The sequence below is a fragment of the Elaeis guineensis genome, chromosome 5 (assembly GCF_000442705.2).
Source record: "Elaeis guineensis isolate ETL-2024a chromosome 5, EG11, whole genome shotgun sequence".
Taxonomy (NCBI): Eukaryota; Viridiplantae; Streptophyta; class Magnoliopsida; order Arecales; family Arecaceae; genus Elaeis; species Elaeis guineensis.
In genome coordinates this window covers 115177931-115205497 of record NC_025997.2, presented here as the reverse complement: position 1 = coordinate 115205497, position 27567 = coordinate 115177931, and the positions used below count along the sequence as shown (strand labels likewise).

General features: G+C 35.8%; 1 protein-coding gene across 1 annotated transcript in view; it reads left to right on the top strand.

Moving 5' to 3' along the window:
• Positions 1 to 1343: 1343 nt before the first annotated feature.
• LOC105045561 (structural maintenance of chromosomes protein 5) overlaps positions 1344 to 27567 on the top strand; it is a 38659-nt gene continuing 12435 nt past the window's right edge. Inside the window, exons 1-19 of the mRNA XM_010923893.4 lie at positions 1344 to 1529; positions 1641 to 1818; positions 1930 to 2083; positions 9071 to 9144; positions 12136 to 12285; positions 12494 to 12598; positions 12683 to 12828; positions 14605 to 14716; positions 14828 to 14983; positions 21348 to 21469; positions 21543 to 21687; positions 21776 to 21841; positions 24325 to 24453; positions 24554 to 24652; positions 24783 to 24948; positions 25035 to 25180; positions 25279 to 25342; positions 25434 to 25558; positions 25731 to 25808. Coding sequence (XP_010922195.1) covers positions 1489 to 1529; positions 1641 to 1818; positions 1930 to 2083; positions 9071 to 9144; positions 12136 to 12285; positions 12494 to 12598; positions 12683 to 12828; positions 14605 to 14716; positions 14828 to 14983; positions 21348 to 21469; positions 21543 to 21687; positions 21776 to 21841; positions 24325 to 24453; positions 24554 to 24652; positions 24783 to 24948; positions 25035 to 25180; positions 25279 to 25342; positions 25434 to 25558; positions 25731 to 25808 — 2256 coding nt within the window. The 5' untranslated portion in view covers positions 1344 to 1488. The remainder of the gene's footprint in view (positions 1530 to 1640; positions 1819 to 1929; positions 2084 to 9070; positions 9145 to 12135; positions 12286 to 12493; positions 12599 to 12682; positions 12829 to 14604; positions 14717 to 14827; positions 14984 to 21347; positions 21470 to 21542; positions 21688 to 21775; positions 21842 to 24324; positions 24454 to 24553; positions 24653 to 24782; positions 24949 to 25034; positions 25181 to 25278; positions 25343 to 25433; positions 25559 to 25730; positions 25809 to 27567) is intronic.

Here is a 27567-nt window from a genome sequence, read left to right as displayed (position 1 = left end):
CTGTACGGATAGCGGTGGGGTGGGGTCGGATTGGTGGCATCGGAGTTAAGGGAGGAAAGGGGTGATCATCGGTGCTCGTATGGAGCCATGGGAGCTCGGATTCATCGAGACCGAGAGAGGGAATAGGATGGGACGGCGACAAGGAGGGACCATAGAGAGGAGGGGAGGGGGGTTGGTGGCGCGGGAGTCGGAGGATGCAGCGGGGGTGGGGGGAGACGGCAGGAGGAAGCGAAAGGAAGGGGAAAAAAGAAAAAAAAACGAAAGAAAAATTTTTTTTGGAGAGAAAGAAAAAAAGAAAAATATTATTATTTTATTATTAATAATAATTTAAAATATTATTTTTTAGGATATTAATTTTAAAAAAATATTTGGAGAGGAAAAGAAAAAAGAAAAAAAGAAAAAAATAAAAATAATAATATTATTAAAAGTAATTTGAAGCAGAAGAAAATATTAATTTTAAAATAATAATAAAAATATTATTTTTTAAGATATTATTTTAAGAATACTATTAATAATAATAACATATTATTTTAAAAAAAATATTTCAAAAAATTAATAATAAAATATTATTTTTAAAAAAATATTATTTTTAAATAATAATAAATATATTATTTTTAAAATATTAATTTATTATTAATAATAATTTGAACAATAACAAGAACGTAGCAACATCAGAAAAATTATTTTCATACATCTGTTGCGGACGGCGGTTGGGCGGGGCTGTGGTAGGAGTGGCGCAGATGGTCGTGACCTGGGTCTTACGCTGTGGGGGTGGGGGCGGCGGGAGGAAGGAAAAAAAAGAAAAAAAAAATATTTGGGGTGTGGGAAGAAAAAAATATTATTATTTTATTATTAATAATAATTTGAAGTAAAAAATATTAATTTTAAAATAATAATAAAAATAATATTTTTTAAATAATATTAGGAAGGGAAAAGGAGAAAAAAGAAAAAAAGAAAATATTTGGTGAGAGAGAGGAAAAAGAAAAAAGAAAAAAATATTATTATTTTATTATTAATAATAATTTGAACCAAAAAATATTAATTTTAAAATAATAATAAAAATATTATTTTTTAAATATTATTTTAAAAATAATATTTTTATTATTAAAAATATTATTTTTAAAATAATAATAAAAATATTATTTTTAAAATATTATTTTTTTATTAATAATAATTTAAATAATAATAAAAAATAATATCTGAAAATTTATTTCTGTACATCCAATCCCGCGCACGGTCTTCGACCAGTTTTCTTTAATGGGAACCGCACAACGTCTGGGGAAACGTGGAAGATATTCCCAAAGGTCGCCCAAAGCGCCTCCTCGGTAGCGCGTTCGCGCCTCTTTTCTCCTCTCCACCCCCGTTTTCCTCTCCTCTTCGAACCCTAGTTTGCCCCGCATCGCTGCAGTGCTTGTCGCCGGAGCTCCGTCCATTAGGGCTTTTCTCGGAGCGAAGGAGGAGGCTACCGCTTCTTCTCCGGCGCCGGCAATGGCCGCTCGCGCCGCCAAACGCCCGAAGCTCAACCTGCGGTACTCCCAAACCCTCCAATCTTTCTGTATCTCTCTCCCTCTCTATCTGTATCTCTTCTCTCGTTGAGTGCTTCTCTTGGGATTAATCTGAGGAAAAACTTGTTTTTTCAGAGGGGAAGATGATTATCTGCCGGGGAATATAGTGGAGATCGAGATCCACAACTTCATGACTTATGATCACCTCAAATGCAAGCCCGGGTCACGCCTTAACCTCGTCATCGGTCCCAACGGCTCCGGGAAGAGCTCGCTTGTCTGCGCCATTGCCCTAGGTCTCGCCGGAGAACCGCAGGTTGGAATATTCTTTTGGTGTTGCTGCGATTTTATTTTATTTTATTTTATTTTGTGTGTGTGTGTGCGCGTGTGGTGCCGAGGCTTTTCACTGATTGGGGTTGTGCTACAGCTTCTTGGAAGGGCTTCGAGTGCTGGGGCCTTTGTGAAGCGAGGCGAGGAGTCTGGATATATAAAGATATCTCTAAGAGGCGAAGTTTTGGAGGAGAAGATTACTATTATGAGGAAGATTGACACTCAGAACAGGTCCGAATGGATGCTCAATGGTATGATTTTGCATCAGTTGGAAGAAATTTTCTTACTCCTACTTTCTACATGTCTCTCTGGATGCTAATCTCGTGAAAAGCTAGGATCTTTAGAGATCTTCTTTCAACATGGGTTGTCATAGTGCACCAAATGTTGGTAACTTGATGAACCTTTGTTGCTACTTGAAGTAAAATACCGTCCATCTGTCTATGTCTTTCCTTTATGACCTTTCAGTCTGAATACAGATAGTGTGCCTGCAATATTATTTTATAGAGGATAGTTGAAAAACCGCCTATCACACCAAAAAAGGACCTCCAACCATGTTGATGAAGCAAGTAACAGATTTAATATATAACATACGCATGACCTGGTGTATATGTCTCTGCAAAAGAGGAAAAATCTCTAAGTTACGTTTGCCATATAATTATTTATTCAGGTGATAGTTGGGGACAAATCTCTATTTTCAGCTGTGAGGCTTGTGGCTGAGAAGAATACAAAAACCAAATAAGGACAATTTTGAGTTAAAATTAGGCTTTTGATGATATATATCCATTTCCTAGACTTTACACACAACACACACACATGTGCACGTGCATGCTTGAGGGTCCCTTCTTATTTTCCTTCTTCTAGTCTTCATCGCAAAATGTTTCAACAGAGTTAGGACAAGGCTTAATGGAAAATCTGGAAGAAGATATTCAGGATTTATTACACCATTTAAACTTTGTGGTGTTTGAACTAGTGTAAATTTGATGGGAATGCTTAGGTGAATTCTTGTTACCAGTCTCCATTGGAAAATGTTTCGACAGAGTTAGGAGAAGGCTTGATTATTGTGGTATGGCAAAATCTGGAAGAAGATATTCAGGATATATTACACCATTTAAACTTTGTGGTGTTTGAACTAGTGTAAATTTGATGTGAATGCTTAGGTGAATCCTTGTTACCATTAGTAGGGACAATGTGAAAAGTGAGTGAAGTAAGTCTCAAAATTGTGTCAGTTGTGGACTGACTGATTGGTTGGGGATAGAACTTTAGCTTTTTCAACTGTGAGGCTCATGACTGAGAAGAATACAAAAGCCAAATAAGGACTATTGAGCTAAAATTAGGCTTTTGATGTTATTGTATCCATTTCCTAGACTTAATACACACACACACGCGCACACACACACAAATACAAACCTACATGTGAGTGTGCATGGGACTGTGAGCCAAAATAAGGATTATTGAGTTAAAATTAGGCTTTTGATGTTATTGTATTCATTTCCTAGACTTTACACACACACACATACATATGTATGTGCATCCATGCTTAACGATCGTTTCTTGTTTTCCTTCTTCTAATCTTCATTGGAAAATGTTTAGACAGATTTAAACAAATCTTGATAATTGTGGTATAGAAAAATCTGGAGGAAGGTATTTGGGATTTATTACACCATCTAAACTTTGTGGTGTCTGAACTAGCATAAATTTGATGTGAATGCTTAGGTGAATTCTTGTTACCATTGGTAGGGATGGTTTGAAAAATGAGTGCAGTGAAGTCAGTCTCAAGATTGTGTCAGTTGGGGACTGACTGGGTGAGAACCAAGATTGTGAAGCTGTTTCTAAGATATATTTAGGGCCATTGGGCCTTAGTTTCTTTCTTTTTTTTTTTAAAAATTAAATAATTTTTTTATATTTTTGTTATAGAGCTGAAAAAGGTCTCAGGAGAGCTTTCAGTGATAGCAAATGGTCTGCATGTGGCCAAAGTGCATTATCAAGGCTTGATGACTTTCTTGTTTGGAGGTCTAGTTAGTTCTGTACCTTATGCACAAGCTGAAGGGAGTAGTTTTATTGCATTGTAGTGGAAGATCATTACTCTTATTGGATTGTAGTTGGGGATGATCTGAGATTTTATCTATAATTCTAAAGTCATTGCTAATTGGAAGCTATATGTTAAAGTATAGAGATGGTCTGATGTCTTTTTAATAAAGTGACCGATCCTTTGTCATAAATATGAGGAAAAAAAGCCAATATTCTTTTTAATCTCATATTAAGCTTCCTACCAATGGTAACCACATACTCTATTCCTGGCTTTTAACTAGCATTAGTTTTTCCTTGATTCCGGTACCATGTAAACTAGTTCTATTAAGGTGCATAGCAATAAAAAGTTCAATGCAGCAGAAGAAGTGCTTTAATTAGATCGGGACATCGAAAAACAAAGCTTTTATCCCTTGATGGTGCTACACTCCCATTGGATATCGTTCATTCAATAATTTAACTTTTTCTTTTCATTTTTGTTGTGTAAAAGACTATCATATTTCTCATTATCTTTGGTTTCTTGAGGCATCCTTTTGTTCTTGTTCTGTCTTTGTGGATACCCATTTATGGTAGCTCTCTTGTGTGAAATTAGATATCTAGTGGGTGCATTCATCAAATGTTTAAGGTCTAAAGTATAAAATGAACTTTTGCATGCTTAAGTGTTTCCGTGTTTTACTAACTCAAATCCATTCCAGACAGTTTTTATTTTTTATTTTTTATGTAATAGCTCATCATTTTAACCATAGGATGTTCCACTCAAGGTAGAATCTTGCTTTTACTTAGGTCCAAGGTATCACTAAAATGGTTCTGACTAATGTCAAGCATGATCTGTTTTAAAGAAGGCAAGAGACTTTTGGTATAATTGAAATCTTACTGGAAATGCATCTATCAGGTTCAACAGCTGGTTTTCTATGTTTCACTTGTGTTTGGTTGGAATGATTTGGTCATTTTTGGGGATTATTCTGTTTGTTCAGGTTGTTCTAATTTGTGAGATTCGGTCTCAATTACTAATCTACAAATGGGACTCATATTTGGCTCTCTGTCTGATTTATGACTCCAAGTTCAGCATGTACCCTGATCCTACCTCAGCTGGTTTTGGTTCAGAGTATGCGAAATCCTGCCAATTTACACTTATGAACACCTTTATTTTCCATTATACATCGAACAATTTCCTTTCAATTCTTTCTATAAAAAGTTCAACATTAATAAGTAAATTAAAGAAACATTAAAATTCCTTGGCATACTAATTTTATGGACCCATGCATGACATAATGTTTGAGATTAACTTCTAATGTACAAAACCGTACTTATATGAATGAATTTGGGTATTGCAATCTACCAGTTTATGATAACTTAGAGAATGCCCCTGGTTCTTCTATTTCTAAGTTGTCTTGCATTTACTATTCAAACTCTATTTACTAGAATGTGGCACATGTGATGCATGTGTTTTTTATTAGAAATAAATTAATAAAATACCACTAAATAATATGACCATAATGAAGTAAGAACATATTTTAAATTTTTTTAATAAAAAATATTTAAATAAAAATGATGATGGATGTTAAAGGAAGGACTTGAACCTTTGAGGTTATAGTTAAAAGCCGCAGGCACTAGTTACCACGGAATGGGAGTACTGCGATGTGAGGAAACTTGGAAGAGGTGTGCTATGTGAGGACATGTGGAAGAGATATAGATGGGGTAGGGAAACACAGATGATCAGACATGCCTCGCACTAAGCACATCATGAGAATTGCTATTGTATAGTAGAATGATATACATATCCATGATTTTATATATGTTTTTGTTCCTTATGTTTATCTTTTTTGCAAATATATTATGCTAATAGTCAATAACTGTGGGTTATATTAATTTTATTATTGCTCAGATGATAGATATCATGCATTTGTAGAGAGACCATATTTAATTTATAGTCTCTTGAAAGGACAGTATGCAGTCCATGATGTGCTAAGCCTTGAAAGCTTCAACTTTCAAGAGACTGACTGGAATAGTTAGAGATTCCTTTAAGGATACATAAATGAACAAAAGAAAGAGATAGAATAAGAAACTTGAAGAGAGACAAAGTATTGGAAGGAAGAGAGTGGAAATGGATGTGGGAAAAAGTGAAGGTTAAGATATTGAATGGTTCATCCAAAGCATGATGACATTTAGGGTGGTTGAATGACCAAATTGCCAAAATATGCATTTATTACATTAACAAGCAAGAAATATTTGACATTACTCCTATAGTTGATCTTATAAGTATCTCTCACGTCCCAACCTGAATCAGATAGTTTGGAACTTATATCACCCAAGGGTTCTTCTAGAGGTGTTGATGGGTTATTCTTTGGATTATAGATTCCTTCTAAGGGGTTAGTGGGGCATTCTTGTTACTAATGACTTCATCTTGAATGGAGTGGTGGTTAACTTTTATTTGGGTTTATTGTTGAGGTGAATTGTCAATTGCTTAAAAAAAGCATTGTTTATTGTGTTGCATCTTTATTGTCTATTATCAAACATCTTTATTGGTAGCTTGACCATTATCAAGCATCTTTATTGTGTTGCATATTAAAAAAGCATTGTTTTTACCCAAAAAAGGCATTGCTTGGATTTTTTTTTTCAACTTAATCACTTGTCATCATGAACAAATTAAGTTCTCCATGTAAGTAGCATGGATTGTGTATCTCAAGTAGGGTTCATTGGACCATCCTGAACTAGGTGATTCAGGCTGTACCAAGCTGAATTGGCAAAGAACCATAATGGTTCGGCTAGTAGGGATGGTTCGCTCTCTCCCTTGGACCCCTTTGTTCTCTCTCTCCCCCCCTCCCTCTCTCCCTTCTTCCGATTAGAGCTTTGAAGCCCCACCATGCAATTGTTGGAGGCTCCATTGAACACGACGATGGTGCCACCACCATTGATCGGTGTCAACTTTGACGCTTTCAATTAGCGTCGATGCTTCGTACGCCTCACTCACTTTCTCCCTCCCTCTCCTCCTCTCCATTTCCCTTTCCCTTTTTCTCGCTGTCATCTTTTCTCTCCACCTTTAGTTCTTCTTGTAGGACTAGGGTTGGTGTTTTCTCCCTCTCCCCCCTCTTCTCTCGATTTGTCATGTCCAGCTTATGGAGGCTTGGTATGGTACATATCAATATCGTATTGTATTGGTAGCTCGGTACAGCCTCGGTATTGGTCCAACGAACCTTGATCTCAAGTACAAGCCTTTTTGCTAGATTCCATTTTTTTTTCATAAAATACAATCTCTTGTAAAGATTCTTAGACATTTCATTTTTCCAAGGTAGATTGGTATTAAATTTAGCAGATTTTTTTTCCACATATTCTAATAACATGGGAAAGCTATAAAAAAATATACATTTATGGCACATATTCTTCCCACTACTGAAAAATTTAAATGTATTGAAAACTTTAATATGTTTAACACTTCAACTTTTGGTTAAGCTAGAAATTGTCCTCCTTTGACTTAATTTATAATCTAACAATGTAACAGTGTTTCGATAATTGAGATCCCTTCTTTCTTCTTGGATGATGTTCTAGTAAATATCTTTAGAATCCGCATAATCTGTAAACTTTAAAAAGCAATACTTTTTGTTACTACTAGACCCCTACAAGTACTCATTGATATGGTCAGATCAGTATCATAATATCCCTATCCTGATGCATGGTATGCTTTTGGAGTCGGTATAACAATTGTACCATATACGAATGCATGATTATATGAACCCCCATACTGGATTAGTACTATACCAGGTTGTACAATACCTTTCATATCGGGTTGGTATGGTATGCATGGTATCAGTTGACATTGATCATTACTTAAAACTTAGGATTGCGGAGCTATCCTGAACTATCTAGTTGTTGAGCTGTGTTGGCGGTGAATTGGGATTGTTCTGGCATTCGAAAAGAGAAGCCAACAAAGGAGGGAAGAGGAAGAAGGAAAGAAGAAAAGAGAGAGAGAGGGGAAGGGAAGGAGAGGGAGAGGGAGAGAGGGCCATTAGAGGTTTCTGAGGCTATCGGAGGACCGTAGAAGCTGTTGGAGGGCTGGAGGAGGGGCTCTGCCCCCGTCTCAAATGAAATGGGATTGCCGACTTCACTGAAAGTTAGCAATAGGGGGCGTTGCTCTTGTTTCTGTCGGGAGGGCGGAGCCCCTTGTTAGGCCCTCCAGAAGCCTCCCGCGACAAGCCGGGAGCCCTTCCTCCCTCTCCCTCTCCCTCTTCCTCTCCCTCTTTTGCTCTCTCATGCTGTTCCTCTCCCCTGCCCTCACTATCATGTTGGGCCGCGCTTTGTTGGTCTTCACCGGCCTTTATCCTTTCTCCCCCCTTTTTCCCTCTTCCACTTCCTTCCTCCCTCCTTTCTCTCTCTTTTCTTCTCTCTTGTTCTCTCTTTCCCCTGCACTCTTTGTTGTGTCAGTTCTGGCCTAGCATGAAATGGCAAAGAGGTGTACCGAACCGTATTGCCGGTTGATTGGTCTAGGCTTCGATACTAGCATAGCTAACCTTGCTTGAAACCTTGTTAAGAAAAATATTTCTTTTTACACAAGTCAGTTGGATTATGTAGAACCTGTCAAGAAATGGCTACTAGGTATAACTTCATTAATCCCTAACTTGTTTCTACTATGATTTTTTCAAATTTCTTTGACTACTCGAGTCTGTGTTCTTCTGAATCCTTTCCTTAGAGGTACATAATTGTTTAATTGACTAGGTGATTTAAACTATATTTTACTTCTCAGATGATCTGTCTTATTTTATCCATTGTATAAATGATAGTTATCCTTGGATAACTCTAGATTATTAATAATTTTGCAGTATAAGTCACTGTTGGCTGGAAATTGCAGGTAGACTATGTTTGGTGTTATTGAGTTGGAGGCAGTGAATAATTTCTGGGTGCCAATTTGATTAAATTTTGTTTGAACCTTTGCATAGAACTAGAAATTGCTGACAAGATTGCTCCTTTAGTTGGCAGGGTGTGGTTTGATTATTCACTAGTTTTTCATTTTTATGATTGTACTTGTTTTGAACGTTTTATATTGTTTAGCAACTATATTTAACTTCATCTGATTTATTTTTGCTAGTGTCTAAATTCAAGTTTTCACAGTGTTTGGTTGTTTTTTTTATGTTGGACCTTGAACAATGTTTTGATTAGCTCATGATGAGAGAACTCCATGTTTTAAAACTGAATAATCAATGAGATATTTTTCTTTGCAGGTGTAGCAGTGCCGAAACGAGATGTTATTGAGATCATTAAAAGGTTTAATATCCAAGTTAACAATTTGACTCAAGTAAGTTTTTTAACATATTCTATATACAATTAGTTTGCAGCTATAAGGAGCATCACTAGTTTGTATAAGGTATTGGTTGGTGGGAATGTGTTTATGTCAGATCTTTGGCATGTAGCTGCTTAGGACTTTTGTATATGTAAGGGGCATGCTAATAGCTCAAAGACAACATTCCATCTATACATAGAGAGTTCAATCTACGTATGCCAATCCAGTGACGAAAGTCAAGGTCTGAGAGTGATCACATTTATCCATAATTTAAGCCTATACATATTGGGCCTGATTCAAAATTTTTCAATCTAGACCGGAAGTGTTAGATTCATTGTGTTCTTTCCTGATTCATTAGACTTTTGGTTTTCTTGGTTCTTGGAAATCCCAAAGCAATCCTCAATAAAGTGATCTGTATTATGTTAATTATCATTACATAAAATGGGTGGATAAAAATTGTTGTTTTAAGTGGTGCTGCATATCGGTGTTTATGGGTTGTCATGTTTCATGACTGTAGGCTAGATAGAAAAAGCTGTTATGCTGTTTGTCCTCATTTGTGTCTGACCAATGGAGCAGCATGGCTTGATGGAAGTACATAAAAGCTCATCCCAGTTTTGTTGTATTATTTTAGCCATTTGAGCTTGTTTTGGTTTACTTTAATGTGTAAATTGTCCCCTTTTCAGGTTTAATGAAACACTTTTAGATGACAGATCAGATCAAAGAATAGTAATGTAGTCGATTTTTTTAACCAAAAAAATGTTGTGATTATTTGCTTTTGGTTGTCATGGGTCATGGAATATGTAACAAGGCTAAGGTCTAACACGTGGTTTTAGATCTTAAATATACCAGCCTTTGCTGGTTGTGAATCAACATAATATCAAAAATTGGAATCTTGTAATATGCAAGAAGACACTGTAAGATAAGCAACACATTTTTCATTAAGCTCTAATTCTCACATAGTTTTACATTTTCTCACAAAGGTTCACCTATATCCTCAAGGCCACTCATATCCTTATTGCTAATTCATTCGAGGTCATGTATATCCTCATTGGTAATTCTGATGACGCCACTTATTATCTTTGTTGCTCATGCAAGTGATATCACTCATATCCTTGTGGTCCATCGATACCATTTAACCAAGGGTCTACACATACCCTTTTAAGAGGTTCCTTATCGAGAATTTTAAGCAAGACTCATGTACCACCTAGCTGGGGATCTGTTATATCATTAGCAATTCAAACAAGGCCAAAAAACCACCTAGCTGAAGGTCCCTTAATGATTATTCAAGTGAGGCTACTCATATACCTCCTGGCTATGGTTCCACTTGTAATTTACAATTGAGGAGTTCTCGATTACAATATACATCAGATGATATGTGCCAAATAAGGGTGGCAATAGTTGGGTTTGGGTTGAGTCATGTGAGGACTGAGGACAACACCATACAAAACCTTGACATGTATCTGGCCCGACCTGATCCAACATTAGGTCAATATCTTTTGACCATACCCCTTCAAGGGTTATTGTGGATCATCTATTTGCGCTAATCTAATCTATTTCGTAACACTCAGTTTCTAATAAATCTATGCTAACCTATCAGATCCAATACTTGCAATTCTTATTGGTTAATTTCCAAAATGATTTAAACAACTCGTATCAAGAAAAAGAATAATTACTCAAAAAAAAATTATCCAAGATTATGATGACCAAACCTAAATTGTTTCGACCCAAATAGAACTCTATAGAACTGTATCCTCATGATCCAAGTTGGGTCAAAGCTTTGACCGATGCCTGACCATTAAAGTTTGGGTTGGAATATGTGTGACCCATTCCTAGGTCTAAGACAAACTTTTTACCCAAGTCCAACCCAAATAGGTTTGGCTTGGGTCAAGTTTTAGAGTCAGTTCAAATTTTGCTACCCTAGTACTGAGTCACTTGGTATTTTAAGATTTGGTCATTATTTTCAAATTTAGCTGAGATTCACTAGTAACAAAGAGAACATTTACAAAAAAGCTTCAATTAAAATACAAACTTCATTTAAACATTGATGTTTAGAAGATTCCGATAAAAATATGATTTCAAGTTGCAGGATGTAAGTTAGCAATTTAAAAATCCACATGATCTTAAAATTCTCAAATAGAAGGTGAAAATAATTTAAAAATTGACCAAGTCTGGATTGCTATGTAAAAACAGGACTGGGCAATTACTATAAAATTCAGAGCAACTTTACAATTGCTACCATATATAGAATCCTTTTGAAACTTGAACAAACATAAATTCAGAAATGACCCCAAGGTTTAGAACTTCAATTTGACATGAACTTGATATTGAATACAAGTTTCTAGAGAAAAATATAAAGAACCTTAGTTCTAAACACATGAAAAATTTACTTGCAAAGGAAGCCAGACATTTTTGAGAAGCCTTAGGGTTTAGGTTTACAATCAATATTAAACTTGAGAGCGATTAAGAGACTCAAAAATAGAATGAATCTTAGGATCTTGATTTCTAAAGGCATGAAGGAGTGACTTACAAGGTAAATTTTGGAAAAGACCATATGGCTTAGAGTACTAAATCATGTAAGCTCGAATAGCTACCAGATTCAATAACACAGAAACTTTGGGCCTGTTTGGCATTGGTTTTGTTTTTATTTTCTACTTTTAAAAACAGATGCAAAAACAAAAAACAAAAAACATGTTTCCTTGCTTTTGAAGCTTCAAAACATGGCACTACACTTTAAAGGGTCCCCCCTCTCCAAGCATGTTTGGTTACTTTTGAAGCTTCAAAGCATTAGGTTTTCTTGTTTTGTCCTTTTTTCTGTTCTTCTTGTAATTATATTTGCTTATTTGATGGAAATTAATGTTTTTTAGCTTTTTCCTAAAATGCCTCTTTGAGAAATACCTACATTTTTGATTTGGTTTTATCAGTAAGTTGTTGGTTGATGATAAGGTACATCTTTTCAGTGATTAATTTAATTGGCTCTATTTTGACTTTTGTTTTGTTGTTTTGTAGTTCTTGCCACAAGATCGTGTCTGTGAGTTTGCTAAGCTAACTCCGGTACAACTGTTAGAAGAAACCGAAAAATCTGTCGGTAATCCTGAACTACCAGTTCAGCATCGAGCACTCATTGAGAAAAGTCGCCAGCTGAATAAACTTAAAACTGTATATTTTCAACATTCTTTTTATCCCTGTACTTTTCTACTTTAGATGCTTCAGTATTCTCCTTGTCCATTACATTAGCCAGCTCTCTCATCCTCTCAGTAGATAGTACGTGATGAAAGCCTTGTATGAAGCAACAAAGTTGCGTATTAGTTGTAGATATTGAAAACAATCATGACAACAAACTTTTTTGATATTACTGTGGTTGTAGTCTGTGGAGCAAATTGGAGATACTTTGAATCAACTTAAGGCTCTCAATGCTGAGCAAGAAAAGGATGTAAAGCGTGTTCGTCAGAGAGAGAAACTGTTGGCAAAGGTTAGCATGCTGCTATGGATCTATCAATGTTGCTGATTTTTCTATCCTATTTCAATCTCTGATGCCTTTGTTCTGCCATTATAGGTTGAGTCTATGAAAAAGAAACTACCATGGCTCAAATATGATATGAAGAAAATGGAATACAAGGAAGCACAGAAACAAATGAATGAAGCCAAGAGGAAGCTGGATGAAACTGCTAAAATTTTGAATGATCTTAAAGGACCAATCGCGTATGTTCACTAAGCAACAACTGCTTAAATATAACTTATTTATTTTGATATATTCAGTTTGTTTGGACTTACTGGCTGGGGCAAAAAAATTTAGATTGTATATTTAAGTTAGGATAATCGGACAATGATTTTCCAGATTAGTCTGAACACATTTTCCTCCAATGGTTGGTTCTGGAATAGATAACCTAAGATGTAGAAGATGACCTCGACTTGTATAGAGGAATTTCTTTGCATTTGTTGTAGTTGTAGATTCGGCATTTTTAATTCATGGGATATGGGGTATTTCAGGTAATTATGAGCATGTATCATGCTTTAGAGCATAACATGGTTATCCGTCAGGACATTTAGTTGCCACTTGCCTGAAAAAAGAGAGAAAGACATTTGCTTGGATTTTTTTCCTCGACAAGAGCAGTAACACCACTGATCTCTTTTTGGTAGTTTTAGCTTAAAATAATAATTATGGTAATTTAAAGTTAAATTCTGAGCTGTGCAAGTATAGATTACTGTGTCCCTGTGCAGTGTTGCGTGGTGCTAAAAAGAGTCTAAAAAATAATGCCCAACAGTTCTTTTACAATTTGATCTGGAAGTTTGTTATATATGATTCTTTTTAATTTAAACCCATTGTTTGGTCAACTTGCCAATATGACAAAATTATAGTGTGTTTTGCAATAAAGAGCTGCTTGGATTATCTAATTTGACTTGACCTGATCAAGTTAGATACTATTTATGATAGGATATGGTGAAAGTAATCAGTTGAGATGGCTTGGCCATATGTTACCAAAAGCTAGATATGATCGTGCTATGAAGCAAGCATGCATTCTAAATTTTTGGGAGTTTGAGGAGAGATCTTTATTAGATGTGAGTGGTTAAGAGCATGGATGGTGGAACTATCCCGAACCGCTCGGTTTAGGGTGTGGTGAGCCGTACCAGTGGTGGATCGGGATGATTCTGGCAAGAAAAATTGGAAATTGGTGGAGGGGAAGAGATGGAAGGAAGAGAGGACGGGGGGGGGGGGGAGGAGATGTTGGGAGAGGGGGCTCGGAAGCCCTCTTCTCCTCCTTTGGTCTGTTGGGCGGAGTCGAGCCCTGTTTTGAATGAAATAGGGGCTCAGCCATGTGCCTATTTCACTTAAAGAAGCAAAAAAAGAAAGAAAGAAAGAAAAAAGAAAGAAAGAAAGAAGAAGAAGAAGAAAAAGGGTCAAGCCCCTATTTCGTTCGAAATAGGGCTCGGCTCCGCCAATGGAAACCAGAGGAGGAGAGGAGGGCTTCCAAGCTCCCTCTCCCCTCCCTTCCCTCTCTCTTCCTCTTGTCCCCTCTGGTTTTTCTTTTTCAGTTTGCGCCAGGATGAGACTGCATGGTATCATACCATATTGTATTGCTGGCCTACCGGCATGAGTACCAGTTTCAGTACTGCAGACCTTGGTTAAGAGACTGGGAGAGGGAACGAGGCCATTATAGCAGGAACCTAAGTAGATGAAAAGGTTGATTGATTTTGGGATTGTCGCTATTACAAAGAGGCAATGGGATTGGTAACTGGTGGTGCTCAAGACTTAGCTCAGCCCTGTAATTTGATGATCATGTCTCTAATAAGTTGTAGAAAGAACTATAGGTTGCTTGCTGTGATGGTGGCTGTGGTGGAACAGAAATAAATATAGAAATGTAGTTACTAAAGCCCAGGTCAGATAACTGTTATCAGTTTTTTTTACTATAATAATATTCATGGTGGTTTTAGTCACCAATTAATTACTTAGTAACCGAGCATTATAATTATTTGCAGGGAGCAGAAGAAAGCAAAATTAAAGCAAGAATCAACTTGCAAGAAAATAAGCAATCAAATAGCCCAAAATGCTGAAAAGCGTAAGGAAGTTACCGAGAAGGAAACCCGGATGGTGTGCACTTCATCCTTTTCTTTCTTTGTAATTTATCCTCTAACTTCAAATATTTTTGTTAACATTTAATGCCACCATTGCTGGCTAATTAATATTTGTTTTCTACATTAGGGGGTGCAAGTACGAGGAAAATATGCTGAAATGGAAGATTTAAAAAAACAGGAGGACACTCGTCAACAAAGGATCATGAAAGCTAAGGAGGAACTTATGGTTGCTGAAAGGGAGCTTGCAGATCTTCCAATCCATGAACCTCCAAAAGATGAAATCGTATGTCAGCTCCTTTGTGCTATGGAGTTCATACTTCAAACTAATTGTTGCTTTAAGTTGATTGACTCACATTTTGAATCAGTCAAAAATTCACATTTGCTGCTAGTCAATCTTAATACTTGTATTAGATATAATTCCTTCTAGCGAACCATGTCTTGCAGCATTAAGTTACATTTCTGATGTCATCATGCAAGGTTATAATAAAGGAGTGGGTCTGATATATGCTTAGGGATTGGGGAAATTTGGAAACTGCTTGTGTATCCCAGAAAATTCTCTAGATGGATTGGATTCGAAATGGAAGACTATGGACCAGAGAAACAGATAGGAAAAGGCTCTACCATTGAGCTGTGGTTAATAGGAACATATGATTTTTCAGTGGAGTGCATAGAATTTCTCTGAAAATGTGTACAAAGATGTGTTTCCTGAGGCCATGAAAGCTAGGTCTTAGGGTTTTTGTTTCATCTAATAACTGAAATTGGCTAATTTAATGTTCAGATATCTGGGAAGAAATATGTAACAAAAAGGAAAGTGTTTAAAGAGGATATATTTTAGTGCTCTAATGTTAATTATTATGAGATAGGATTAAAAGTTTCACTGTTGATCTAAACTAGTTTACTTTGGATGGTAGCCATACATATGTAGAGATCTGATTGTGCAGAGGTTCTTGTCTAACTGGATAATTGGTCCAAGAGAATAAAGAGTAATTTGGGAGGGAAGGGGCATGGCCGGTTTGGGGAGGGTGAGAGAGAGAACCAAAGGGCTTTTATAAAAATACTAAGTAACTTCTGTACCTCCTCAGTTTTCATTGATGACATCATCCCTTTTATAATAAAACCAGCTAACTCATTTATGTCTTCATGTCTTGATCATATCATAGTAAGCAAGAAATTATATCCATTACTTGCTAGTTGCTACACTAGTTTTTTTTCAAAACCAAATAGCTTTCACATGGTGCTAAGCTATCCTGCTGCTGCAATGCCAAACTGCACGTATACATGGTTCTCTTGGGGCCTAGTTAAGAAGTAGGACCGAAGCAAAGCATGAGACTTATGTCTTCTCTTATAGTCAGTTGCACCAATTTTGTTTGTAAGCTAGTTTTTGTGTGTGAGAGAGAGTTAAGTTATCCAGTTCTTGTTTTTGTTAAGAAGAGCTCATGCAACAATACTTGGTGTTGCATAGGCAGCGGCTGGTAAGGATCAGGGTTTTAAGTGAGCTAGCGTGTAGGGTGCCTGGCTTATGGACCCCTGGCATGAGTCAACAAGGCACTTGATAATTTATTTATCGTAAGCCAGGCATGAGTCAACAAGGCACCTGATAATTTATTATTTTTTCAATAATTATTTAAAACAGGCTTTAAATATTTTCCTTTTGATTTCTTTTAAAATCTTCATGGTGTGGCACATCTGCTAGCACAGCATACCATGTCATGACACATGCTGTGCCAGCCAATGGTCGGCAGAGCCACTGTACCAAGTACCAACACTTGGAACCTTGTTAAGGATGTAATAGTAATATTGGAGGACATCTGGCGAGTACATTGTAAACCAGATATTTTTGTATTGGATGAGTAAAACTATTCAAAATAAACAAAAAAGGTTGCATGAATCAGTTTGAAGCCATATATTTTTTAAATAATGACATATTGCTTGTGATAATTGATCTTACTGCTACTTTAATTGTAATTCATATTCTAAAATAATGGCTATGTATTTGAATTTTGTGTTTTTTATGAGAGAACTAATCTGTACATATTAATTATCAGGATGGCTGGATGTATGTTTGGATGGATGAATATATGTGTTGATGTACCATATAGTTAGATCTATACATCATATGTTTGTAGATGTGCATGCATGCAAGTAGGATTTTGTGTGCATGATTTTGAGGGATTTGTGCCCAAGGATGTGATTCTACTAAGGCCCTTCAAAATACATTCTGAAATTTTGAAAAATAAAGTATAGATGCATAGGTTCAATAGATTTGATGTGCGCTCAAATATGTGATTCAAGTGTTAATCCTTGAGATAAGTTGTTTTCATATTTTTATGTGATTTATTTTAACCAGTAGCAATTCATTTTTCCACATTAATATAAAAGGTGAGTGGTCACTTTCAAAATCAAATGAAAATCTTTTTTCCATTTGTTTTCTTTTGTTTCTTCCCTCCTTCCCCCCCTCCTCTCTCTATCATGCGCATTTTCCCAACTTGTCAAAATACAAATAGTGTTCTTGTTTTGGCTTTTATTGAATTGATCTGAAATTGAACAGAAACTACTCCCACGGGCCTGTAAGCATCCTATATGCCAAAATTGTATTGACAATAGGAAGAGTGGGGGATCTTAACATATTAGTCTTCTTTTCTCCGACCAATCCCAAGACAGTCCTTTTTCTATAAAAAGACATTTATGACCTTACTTATTTATAAATAGGACAAAATAATCTTTATTATCTAATCAATGACTAATTTTATTAATTGTTTATATTTAAATGTTAATTATAACCTTAACCTATTCTGCCATTATAATCTGAAACAAGAAGAGTGGACACATGGATTATTAGAGGCATTTGTATATTTACAACTGGAAAATATTAACATTATTTTTAATATTTAACATAAAGATATCAAGGCAGTTAATCATTAATTGTGCAACATGGACTATGTTGTCCGATTTATAATAAACTCTGTTCCTAATTGGCCTTCCCCAAAAAAGAGGATCAATATGGAATTGGGTTGAATAAAAGGGACTAATCCGTCAAGATCATTGGCTGGTGATTTTCATCATGATCCATTACAATCTAAATTTCTTATTGCAGGGTGTCAAAGCTATTTGTCATCCCAATAGAAGGATCATTGTATGAGGCTAGATTGCATATCCATGTGGATCTGAATCTGGAACAATTTTGAGTTGGTAAATATGAGGCAGGACAGTGATGCTTGCTTATCAAGCTCTGACAAAATGGTTGTTTGATTGTGATGCATCATGGGTTGAACTTGAGAATGGCCTGAGTTACGAAAACATACTTGAGATATTCTTTATGAGAAAATGAACTAAGTTTGAGTGATACATTCTAGGCATGCCATTGTTCTATCACTAGCCAGGTGATAAAACATGAGTTTCGCTGTATAATGTAATTGTTCATTATTCATACTTTGACACATAAAATGTATAAATTGAATTAAACTGGACTTGTGGCCTTCTGAGATGCTTACCTTGCACAGGTTCGGTTTAACCTTGAAGAATGTAGTATTTGATATTAGTAATTGCTGATGTGTTGAATAGATGAGTCGACATGCTCTCTTCAATGTCAAGCTTTTATTGGAGGTGTTTTCTTTTCTTTTCCTTTTTTAAAGCTAATCTTGTTCATGGTGATAATTGTGCAAAGCATTTATACAGGATTATTGATCTCTAACTTCGCAAATTATGAATAAGTTCCAAAGCATGTAGTGTTGATGTGCAATATGCTAAAAGAAACACAAGCTTCTAAAATCTGTGGGTATTGTCTTAAAATTGTAACCTTGCTTATGTTTTATAAGATTTTACGTATTAGCTGAAATTAACAGATTATGATGTCTGTGTATGTTAGAATGTTATTCCAATATGAATGTGTTTATTTGGTGTATAAGTTTTTCATCTAATGAAATAAATTATAAACCTGGCATCTAATCTTTTTTCTCTAATTTGTATTATTTTTCTAATTTTCTATTCTAGCTTCTTGTTTAATTATCTTTACCAATTTTTACCAGATTATAGTAAGTTGTGAATCATTATGCATAATGCATCCAAGGTTTCCAAAAAAATGTATATCTAAATTTTGTATGACATACTTTCTAAATTGTTATTATTAGTATTTTTAATTATAGTTTCTTTAAAAATATTGTTTGAACTCTGAAATTGAAAATGCTGAAACACCATAAGGGCTTGAAGCTGAAACTCCATTTGCCCCAGCTGAAATAGAAATCAAAGCTGAGTTGTTGTTGAACCTTTAGATGAAAGCAGCCTGAAAGACTGTAATGGATTGCTTTAAAACTTTCAGTGCTATTTTGCACCATGTAACATTGGTTGTGGTATCAACAGAGGTATGATATCAGACTCTAGAAACTTTAGAAATGAGAAAGGATTAGCTTTTACACATAGCATATTAATATCATAATATGATAAATGAAGCAGAAAATGTGTTTCAAGGGATTAAGTTTTTTGCTACTAGGAGAAATTTGTGGTTTTAGCCTGCATATTTCTAGATGAAAACATATAAAATGATTTTTGTGCTTGTTAATATTGGAAGGTGTAAACTTCAACCTGTTGCTAGGAAATTAAGAATGTGATGCAAAATCCCTTATGCATTTGAGGGAGAAATTTATAAAGAGAGGGATGGAAGAATTTCAAGGGAAAAAATAATTATTGGATATCTGCATTATGTGGTGTTGGCTCATGTTCTAATAGAGTGTGTGGTGGGCCTCTTTGGCATTCTTTGTTCATTTTACTGGGTTCTTCAATGCTTTCTTTTCTTAGTTTTTTTTTCCTCTTGTTGAGGGCTGGAAAAATGCAGTTATCTCTTCTCCTTTGATTGTAAGAAAGCTTTTCAGATTTTTTGAAGAAGAAAAGTTGGACTGTTGATAGCACCTACACTGAAATATAGATTACTAAACAATTATGTGGATTTGTAGGGTCCAATATTTTCATATTAAAATTACTCGCCAAGAGACTTAGTTATTATATGGTCAGATTCTTTACATGCTTCTTAAATAAAGATGCAATTGCAACTGCATTCATCAACCCATGTTCTTCATTCAGCACGTGACTTGGTTATGGGAAATGCTTTTGAAACATCTACATATAGTCCGTGAGAAGCATAAGCTGGAGAGTATAATATTTAGGTTGTTTGTTGTTAAGATACTTAGTCATTTATACCATATTAGGTGTCAGTAAATGATTATGATTATGCATCAGCTGCATACAACTACAAGTGCATCCATGTCAGACATATACCAAATTGCTCGTGCAAGCTAAACTTACATACTGCACCCAAAGTTTAGGGTTGCTTATCCACCCAACCTTTTGGGACTAGTGTTATTTTCATCTTTGCCAAACTGCATTCACATTGTCAATCCAAATAACAGTAAATCAGTAATCATTATACTCATACTTTGTCTAGCAAAAGCTGCACGTTTCAACAGTATTGTTTATAGGCAATATTTTGGAAAGAGATGGATCAAGAAAATGAATGTTAAAAACTATCGGCAAAAATGTGTTAATACATTAAGAGAGCTATTTGAATGGCTGGTGACCTTGCTGTCGAATAGATTTTCTGGAGACAATGATCTATTTTGGATAAGTGTTTAGGCAAAAGAAAGGGTTAACCTTCAGCCTTAAATTAGTTTCTTGGTTAGAAATGTGAGTCTTTTCACTATTTTTCTTTATCCCTTTTTTCTCCATCTTATCCTGTATATGAAGTTAAGGGATCAAGGTCTGGTGAATTCAAATATATTGACCTCCGTTAGCAGCTGGATTCCAATCTGAGGCAAATTTAAGCTAGAGAGGGGCCTACCATGAAACACAGCAGCCAAACTGATGGGTGTGGAGACTACCTTACTGGTTATGTATCTAGAACTCATGCAATTAGGTTCAGGGAGAACCCTCAAAGCTTTTGCACTTGGAAACAATTCAGATGAAATGCCAAGAAGGGAGGCAAGAATTAGAAGCCATTGGGCTGAATTGAAACTCAATCCCCACCAAGCGAACCTTGTTCTTTTCTTAAAATTAAATTGATGTGTTACCAAATGCTCAAAGAGGTGGCTGAGAGTGATTTGATTTTGTTACAATCTTGCCTGGATCTTATTTATTAGCTAACTAAATTGCATATATGAATAAAAGGTCAGAACTTCCTCAGATCCATCTGAAATAATACAAAAATACTTATAGTAAGGTTTTAGATCTCATGGGATGTGGTTTTTCTAGTTTTCCCATGGAATGGAATGCACTACCATCCTGTCCTGTCTCGACTCTTGGGACAAGAGATGTCCCAAGCTGTATTCGTCGGGACATTGAGACAATGGCAAGACAATCATGTCTCAACATCTAGGATGGGACCCCGTCCCAGTGTCCCATGGGATGGCCTGCCGGGACTCGACTCCTTGACTTCCAGTGTTTGTTATTCTGGAAAGTAAATTGTTAAGATTACATGATAAAGAAGATGCAACAAGCAAAAATGTATAAATAATTCCGTAGAGTTACTTATAATACATAATAAATTGCATATCTAACTTTTATATCAAAATAGTTATTGTAATGATATTTCCATGTATAGTTCTTGAGTATTATCCCAGTTATCAATTATTATCTTTTTTAAGTATCCATGATTTTGTTAGGAGAGACTACGTTCTCAAATATCGGAGCTACAATGTGATGTGCATGAAATGACATCTCAGAGGACAGAAAAGGAACAACTCTTAGTTCAGAAGAAATTGACCTTGAGACAGTTTGTTGATAGGTACTATTGTTTTTTGGTGAGGTTTTGTTGCACAAATGCCTTTTGGTAACTTTTGACAGATTTCGCTCTGCAGGTTGAAGGAGATGGAAAATAAGAACAATAAACTTCTTCAAGCATTACGGAATTCTGGTGCAGATAAAATATTTGAAGCTTATAAGTGGCTACAAGAACATCGTAGTGAGTTAAATAAAGAAGTATATGGTCCTGTCCTTCTCGAGGCATGTACTTGACTCATCCTTCCCAGTTTGGCATGTTTTCCTGTGAGATGTGGCAAACAATTTCTTTCTTTGGTGGCTATATCCACAGGTAAATATTCAAAATCAGGGTCATGCAACCTATTTGGAAAATCATGTGCCGAACTATATATGGAAGGTAAAATATTTCTTGTTTATATATTTCTGGGTACAGCATCATTCTTACGATGCATTGTTTATGCCAGTCCTAAAAGCAAAAATGGCTATAATCTCTTAAAATTTTTTATCTGTCAGATCCACATGAAGTTTCAATATATTTTTTTAAATACTGATGCTAAGGACAAAAAGCTTCATGTTTATCTGTATATTAAACTTTCATGTATTATTTAGACGTCTGCATGTTTCTGAGGTTTGAGGGTTCAAATCCCATCAAGATAGTTGCTATTTTCAAGTTTATTTAAAATCCTTTATTGTCGTTCATTTGGTTGCGCCAGGACCATAAACAAATGGCTGCTGCAGCTGCTGAAAATTGAAAATTTAGCCAAGAACAGATAGACACAAATCTTCTTCCACTTTTCCATCGGTAAAAAATGATGCTAAAATTTGAGATAGCCAAAAGTACTGGGTATTGCTTTGAACTATTTTGAGCTCGTACTATGAGGTTAGGTATAATGTCAATAGGACAAACTAATTGTAAGTATCAAGCAAGGTTTTAAATCTTGTGGGATGAAGATGTCTCGGTTTCTCTATGGAATGGATGTCCCACTGTCCCGTCTCGTTCCGACAGCAGTTTCAGTTATGCATCCTAGTAGATATCCTCTATCTTTCTCTCATTCTTTCTTTTTTTTTTTCTTTTTTCTTTTTCTTTCTTCCTTCTTTTCTTTCTTTTCCTCTACTTTCCTTTCTTTTCTTTCCTTTTCCTTTCTCTTTCTTATCCCTCTCTTTTTCATTTGTCATCTTCTTTTCTTTCATTGTTTCCTTTTCTTCATCTTTCCTTTTCTTCTCTCTTTTTTTTTTTTCCTTTCCTTGTGTGGATGGGTTTCGGGGTTCGTTCTAGTCCTGTTTTCTCATGAGAACATGATGGGACGGCCGGGATGCCTTCCATCCCATCAGGATGCAAAACCTTGGTATCAAAATTTTAAATACCAATACAGAATCCCATACCATATTTTGATTGGAATGGTATGGTATTGATATCCTACTAGTATTGATGGTATGTACTGTAACTGATAGCTTCAAAAAAAATGAAAAGCCATCAATATTGATTATTATGGTTGGTAAAGTACTGCCAGTAGGCACCATAACAGACTCCATTACACACTGGTACAGATCGGTACGGCCAGTATGTTCTGGTATAGCAGGTTTCAGCATCCCAGCACCCAGTGCTAGTTTTGCATCAGAATGGTACAGTACCAATTATGTCAACCCATTATGGCAGTTCTGGAACCATGATAAGCATGGTTTCTTAATTCTGAAAATGTCTCCATTCATAAGTGAGCATTTGATTTCTTTTACAGGTCATGATTATGTCCTGGCATTTTTTGTTCCACAAGTGCATACCTCATCATATGCAGATGCTGTACTATTGGCAACTGAAGGATAATTACCTAGTTATATGAAATGCAATTACTTTGTATGCACATAGATTTTGAAATTTATTCTTTTGTTTTTTTAAGATAAAAGAGGCTTTCAGCTGAAACAAGAAAGATACTTCAAAAGGAAAGACTGATTGAGATCTTGTCTCAGCATGCATGTTCCTAGCTGCTAATAGGTCTGTAGACAGGCTTTGCTTTTACCGTGGCTACATCAAGATTAATGGATGCTTACATGCCATGGTTGAACTGCTCCCATATAAAGTTCAGATTCAAGTCTGTAATCCAGGTTTTCATATCATTGTTTTTTATTTTCTAAGTGTTTTTGCATTGCCTGTGTTTCTTTTAATTCTCTCCTTGTACTGCACTATCCCTTCAAAATTTGACCTCATGCCTTTAGTCACTAAAAACCTTTCACCTTTCAATTCTTCTTGCATTCATGTTTGTTTCTGATACTGTTGCCTTTTTTCGCTCACGAAGGAATTTACTTCATCTCTTTCAGATTTAATGGAAAGCTTGAAGCTTGTAAACCATACAGTGAGCTGAGGTGAATGTGTGGTGAATTGGGGAAATATAAGTTTAGAAGTGTGTTACTATTAGACTAGGAATGCGAGCTACACCTATCTAGATGAATCCTAAGGACTTGAAAAAAGTGTATATGCCTCTGCAACAGAGGTATAAGGAAGCCCAGGTATGAATGTGGCTTGGGTTTATGTTGAAGGGTAGGAACGGCGTTAAGTAAATTTTGAAACTACAAAATTGTGAGATAGGTTTTTAAAAGTTGACAACTGGGCATTGTTAATTGATATCTCCCTTGGTAAAAAAATATACATAAAGAAAGATTTATTCTCGTAATATTCATGCCAGGATTTGTTGTGTTGTTTAGGAATACCTAATTGTTTATTCTCATTTTTTGTTTGGACTTTTTGCTTGATTTTGAAACATTTTGTTATCAAGATCAAACTGTCTTTTAAGCATGGCCTTACCAAACATAGTTTATGGTGCTTCACGATCTTCTTGGAACTTTTGAATCTGTTACTGACTGATAAACATTTTGTTTTAATTGCAGTCCTTCATTACTCAGGATTCTACTGACAGAGATTTCTTGGTGAGAAATCTAAAGTCGTATGATGTTCCCATTCTAAACTATGTAGGAGACAGACACACTAATAGAGTGCCATTCCAACTTTCTCATGAGGTAATCAAAATTGAGTGACCTAGCTAATGGTTAACAATTACAGACATTTATGGGTTATCAATATAATTTTTGCTATATAAATATTTTCTTTGTTGGGCAGATGCGTGAGCTTGGTATCTACTCCCGGCTTGATCAAGTTTTTGATGCTCCAGATGCTGTTAAAAATGTCTTGATTAGCCAAGCTGCCTTAGAACATTCCGTAAGCTTATTCTGCTATTCCATCTTCTCATCTTGTCTTTTAGTTTCTTATTGCGAACCTTCTGATTAAGCTATTTCTCTTTTTAATTGTTTTATGCCCTTTTTCCTAATCTAATTATTTTATTATTTAGTACATTGGCTCCCGTGAAACTGATCAAAGGGCAGATGAGGTATCACGTTTAGGTATATTAGATCTCTGGACTCCAGAAAGTCATTATCGATGGTCCATTTCAAGATATGGTGGCCACATGTCAGCAAGTGTTGACCCAGTGCATCCATCCCGCCTTTTTTTGTGCAGTATGTTTCCGAAGTTCTGTGGTATTAGAATTCTATCCTATGCATATTTCACACATCCATTTTGCTGATCGTTGCGATTGCTACAGCTGTGGATGCTGGTGAAGTAGAAAGGCTGAGGTCTAGAAAGATGGAACTGGAAGATACCATTGCAGAAATGGAGGAAAACCTGAAGGGGCTTCAGAGGAAACAGAGACAGTTGGAAGATGAAGAATCTAACTTCCGTAAGCAGCTTGTATGTTGTTTAAATATCAATAATAATCTAGCGAAATTATTTTTGAATCATAATTTAGGGAAGCTTTTGATCTAATTTTTCTTGCCATTTTTTCTCAGGATGCAATTGTTGCAACTGCAACTCAGGAGAAGCGGAGGCGTCAGGAAATGAAAAACCGTGTTGGTACGTGCTGGACTGATTCGCTAATACCTATCTGCTTCTGCATATCTCTTCTTTTTCTAGGTTGTATGTAAATATTTTGCTTCTCGGACAGATCAAAGGAGAAGGAAACTTGACTCGTTGAATAATGAGGATGACTTGGAGTCACATACAGAAAAGCTTATTGATCAAGTTGTCCAATTGAATGAGCAACGCTTCCAAATGGCAAGTAAAATTAAGGTCAGGTTGCATCTGTATGCAGATTTCTGCTTCTTTTTGACCTGCAACTGCACTTGCATGTAATCTATGTCTGCAGCTTTATGTAGAACCATAACTAGTCATCTACAGCATTTTAGATGTATCTCTTTTTTCAACTTGTCATCTGCTCAAAGTGGTAGTGCTTTTTTTTCAGAGGTTTCTTGTTGAAGCTGTTGCTCTCAAATGGAGCTTTGCAGAAAAGCATATGACGTGTATTGAGCTTGATGCAAAGGTATACATTCTCAAACATGGTTAAAGTTGTGGATCTAATGATCAATTTGTGATGTTCTTATTGCTCCTTTTGGGTGCAATCGATGCACAGTCAAACTCATAATATATAACTACTTGCAGAAACTTTGGCCTTGACATTAGAAAATCATCTTGCAAAAGATGTGGTTGAAAAGGCAGCACATCTCTTTCTCTATATCTTCTATACTTTAATATTTTTATATGTCTGCAGGCATAGCCTCCATCATGCTGCCATTTGTAGCTATCACTTTTAAGATTTTTAAGTATTGTTGCCTATGGTCGTGCAGGTTACCTGCTGGTACAGGATACCATGCAGTGCTGCTCTGGCATGCTTTCATGCTATGCCAAATAAAAAATAAAGAATTTAAAATTCTCTTTTGAAATAAAAACATGGGGAAAAAATGGTTAATTAATATCAAGCTAACTTCTTTTGGTGCCTGGTGCACTGAATCACTCAGCCTATACATGAAACAATGATCACATTACAATGGTTGCAGCAAATGCCCACCAATATTATGTCATATATTTAAGAAATATTTTAAGTTGCTCTAATCTGTTTGCAGACGTAAAGAATCCTGATTTAATATACTTTTGGAAAGCAATAAGTGTTGTACATATCTATAATATTATGTCTTGTTTTTGCTGGATTTTGCTTTCTTGTATGTAATGGATATGCTGATGCGCCGATAGATGAATAAATAGCCATTTTACTGCAAGACCTCGAAACATTCAAAGACAGCAGGTTTTCCAACCTGCTGGCACTCAACATTGGAAGCCGAGTCTATAAAGATGCATGGGTTGCAGGATAGTGGCAGGCACTGTCTTTTGTCATGACTCCAGTGCCCTTATTTGCTACCAGAAGTGTCAGGGAAATGCTAGTGCCTTGTGGCAACAGTAGTAACCACTAACGGTATGTATTGATACCAGGTTGAACAGTGAAGTAGGGTTTGCAAAAATGCTGTAAGATGAGCTTCTTCTTTAACCTTTAACCAAAAAACATTCTTTCTGTTTTCTCATTAAATTTTAAGATGTAGAGGAACAACCAGTCATGTAGCATTGATCTGTTTGTTCTGTCCATGGGTAATCAATTGGCTTGGGGAATTATCTATTATCTTTCTTGATGCATATCAATTTTTTTAACCAGATTTTTGGATTTTAATAATGTTCCAATATAATAAAATTTGTTAGATCTTAAGCTCTGATACATACCTTGGCATTTAAATGCTGGAACTTTGACGTGATGCCAAAATCTTGAACTTGAGCTACTGTTGGGAAATCAACTTTTTATTCTGGAGGAAATCAATTTTTTGAGATTTTTTATTGAACTCAAATTGGGGGGAGGCTTGTTTCTCATTGACATGTAATGCTATTTTTTTATTTCTAAATGAAAATAAAAAGAAGAATAGAACAATTACTCAAATGATATTCATGCAAACTTTACCCCCAAAAACAATCATGTAGATAAGTCTGTCCTTAGTAGCAGTCTACCTGACTGCCTGGCTTTATTAGCTTCTTGCTGGGTATGAAGACTGATTGATCAATGCAGTACTCGTACCTTCTCTATGATTGATTTTGGAAACAGTCAGCCTAGTGTTTTTACCCTCTAAGAATGACATGGAATAAGGTGAAAGATAACCTTACATGGGGCTTTTGATATGCTTCATATGCACCACTTAATGAGAGTCTAAGTTGTGTTCTTTTGGATGTGTTCTTCTAGTTCTTTCTGGAGACATGAGGCGAGA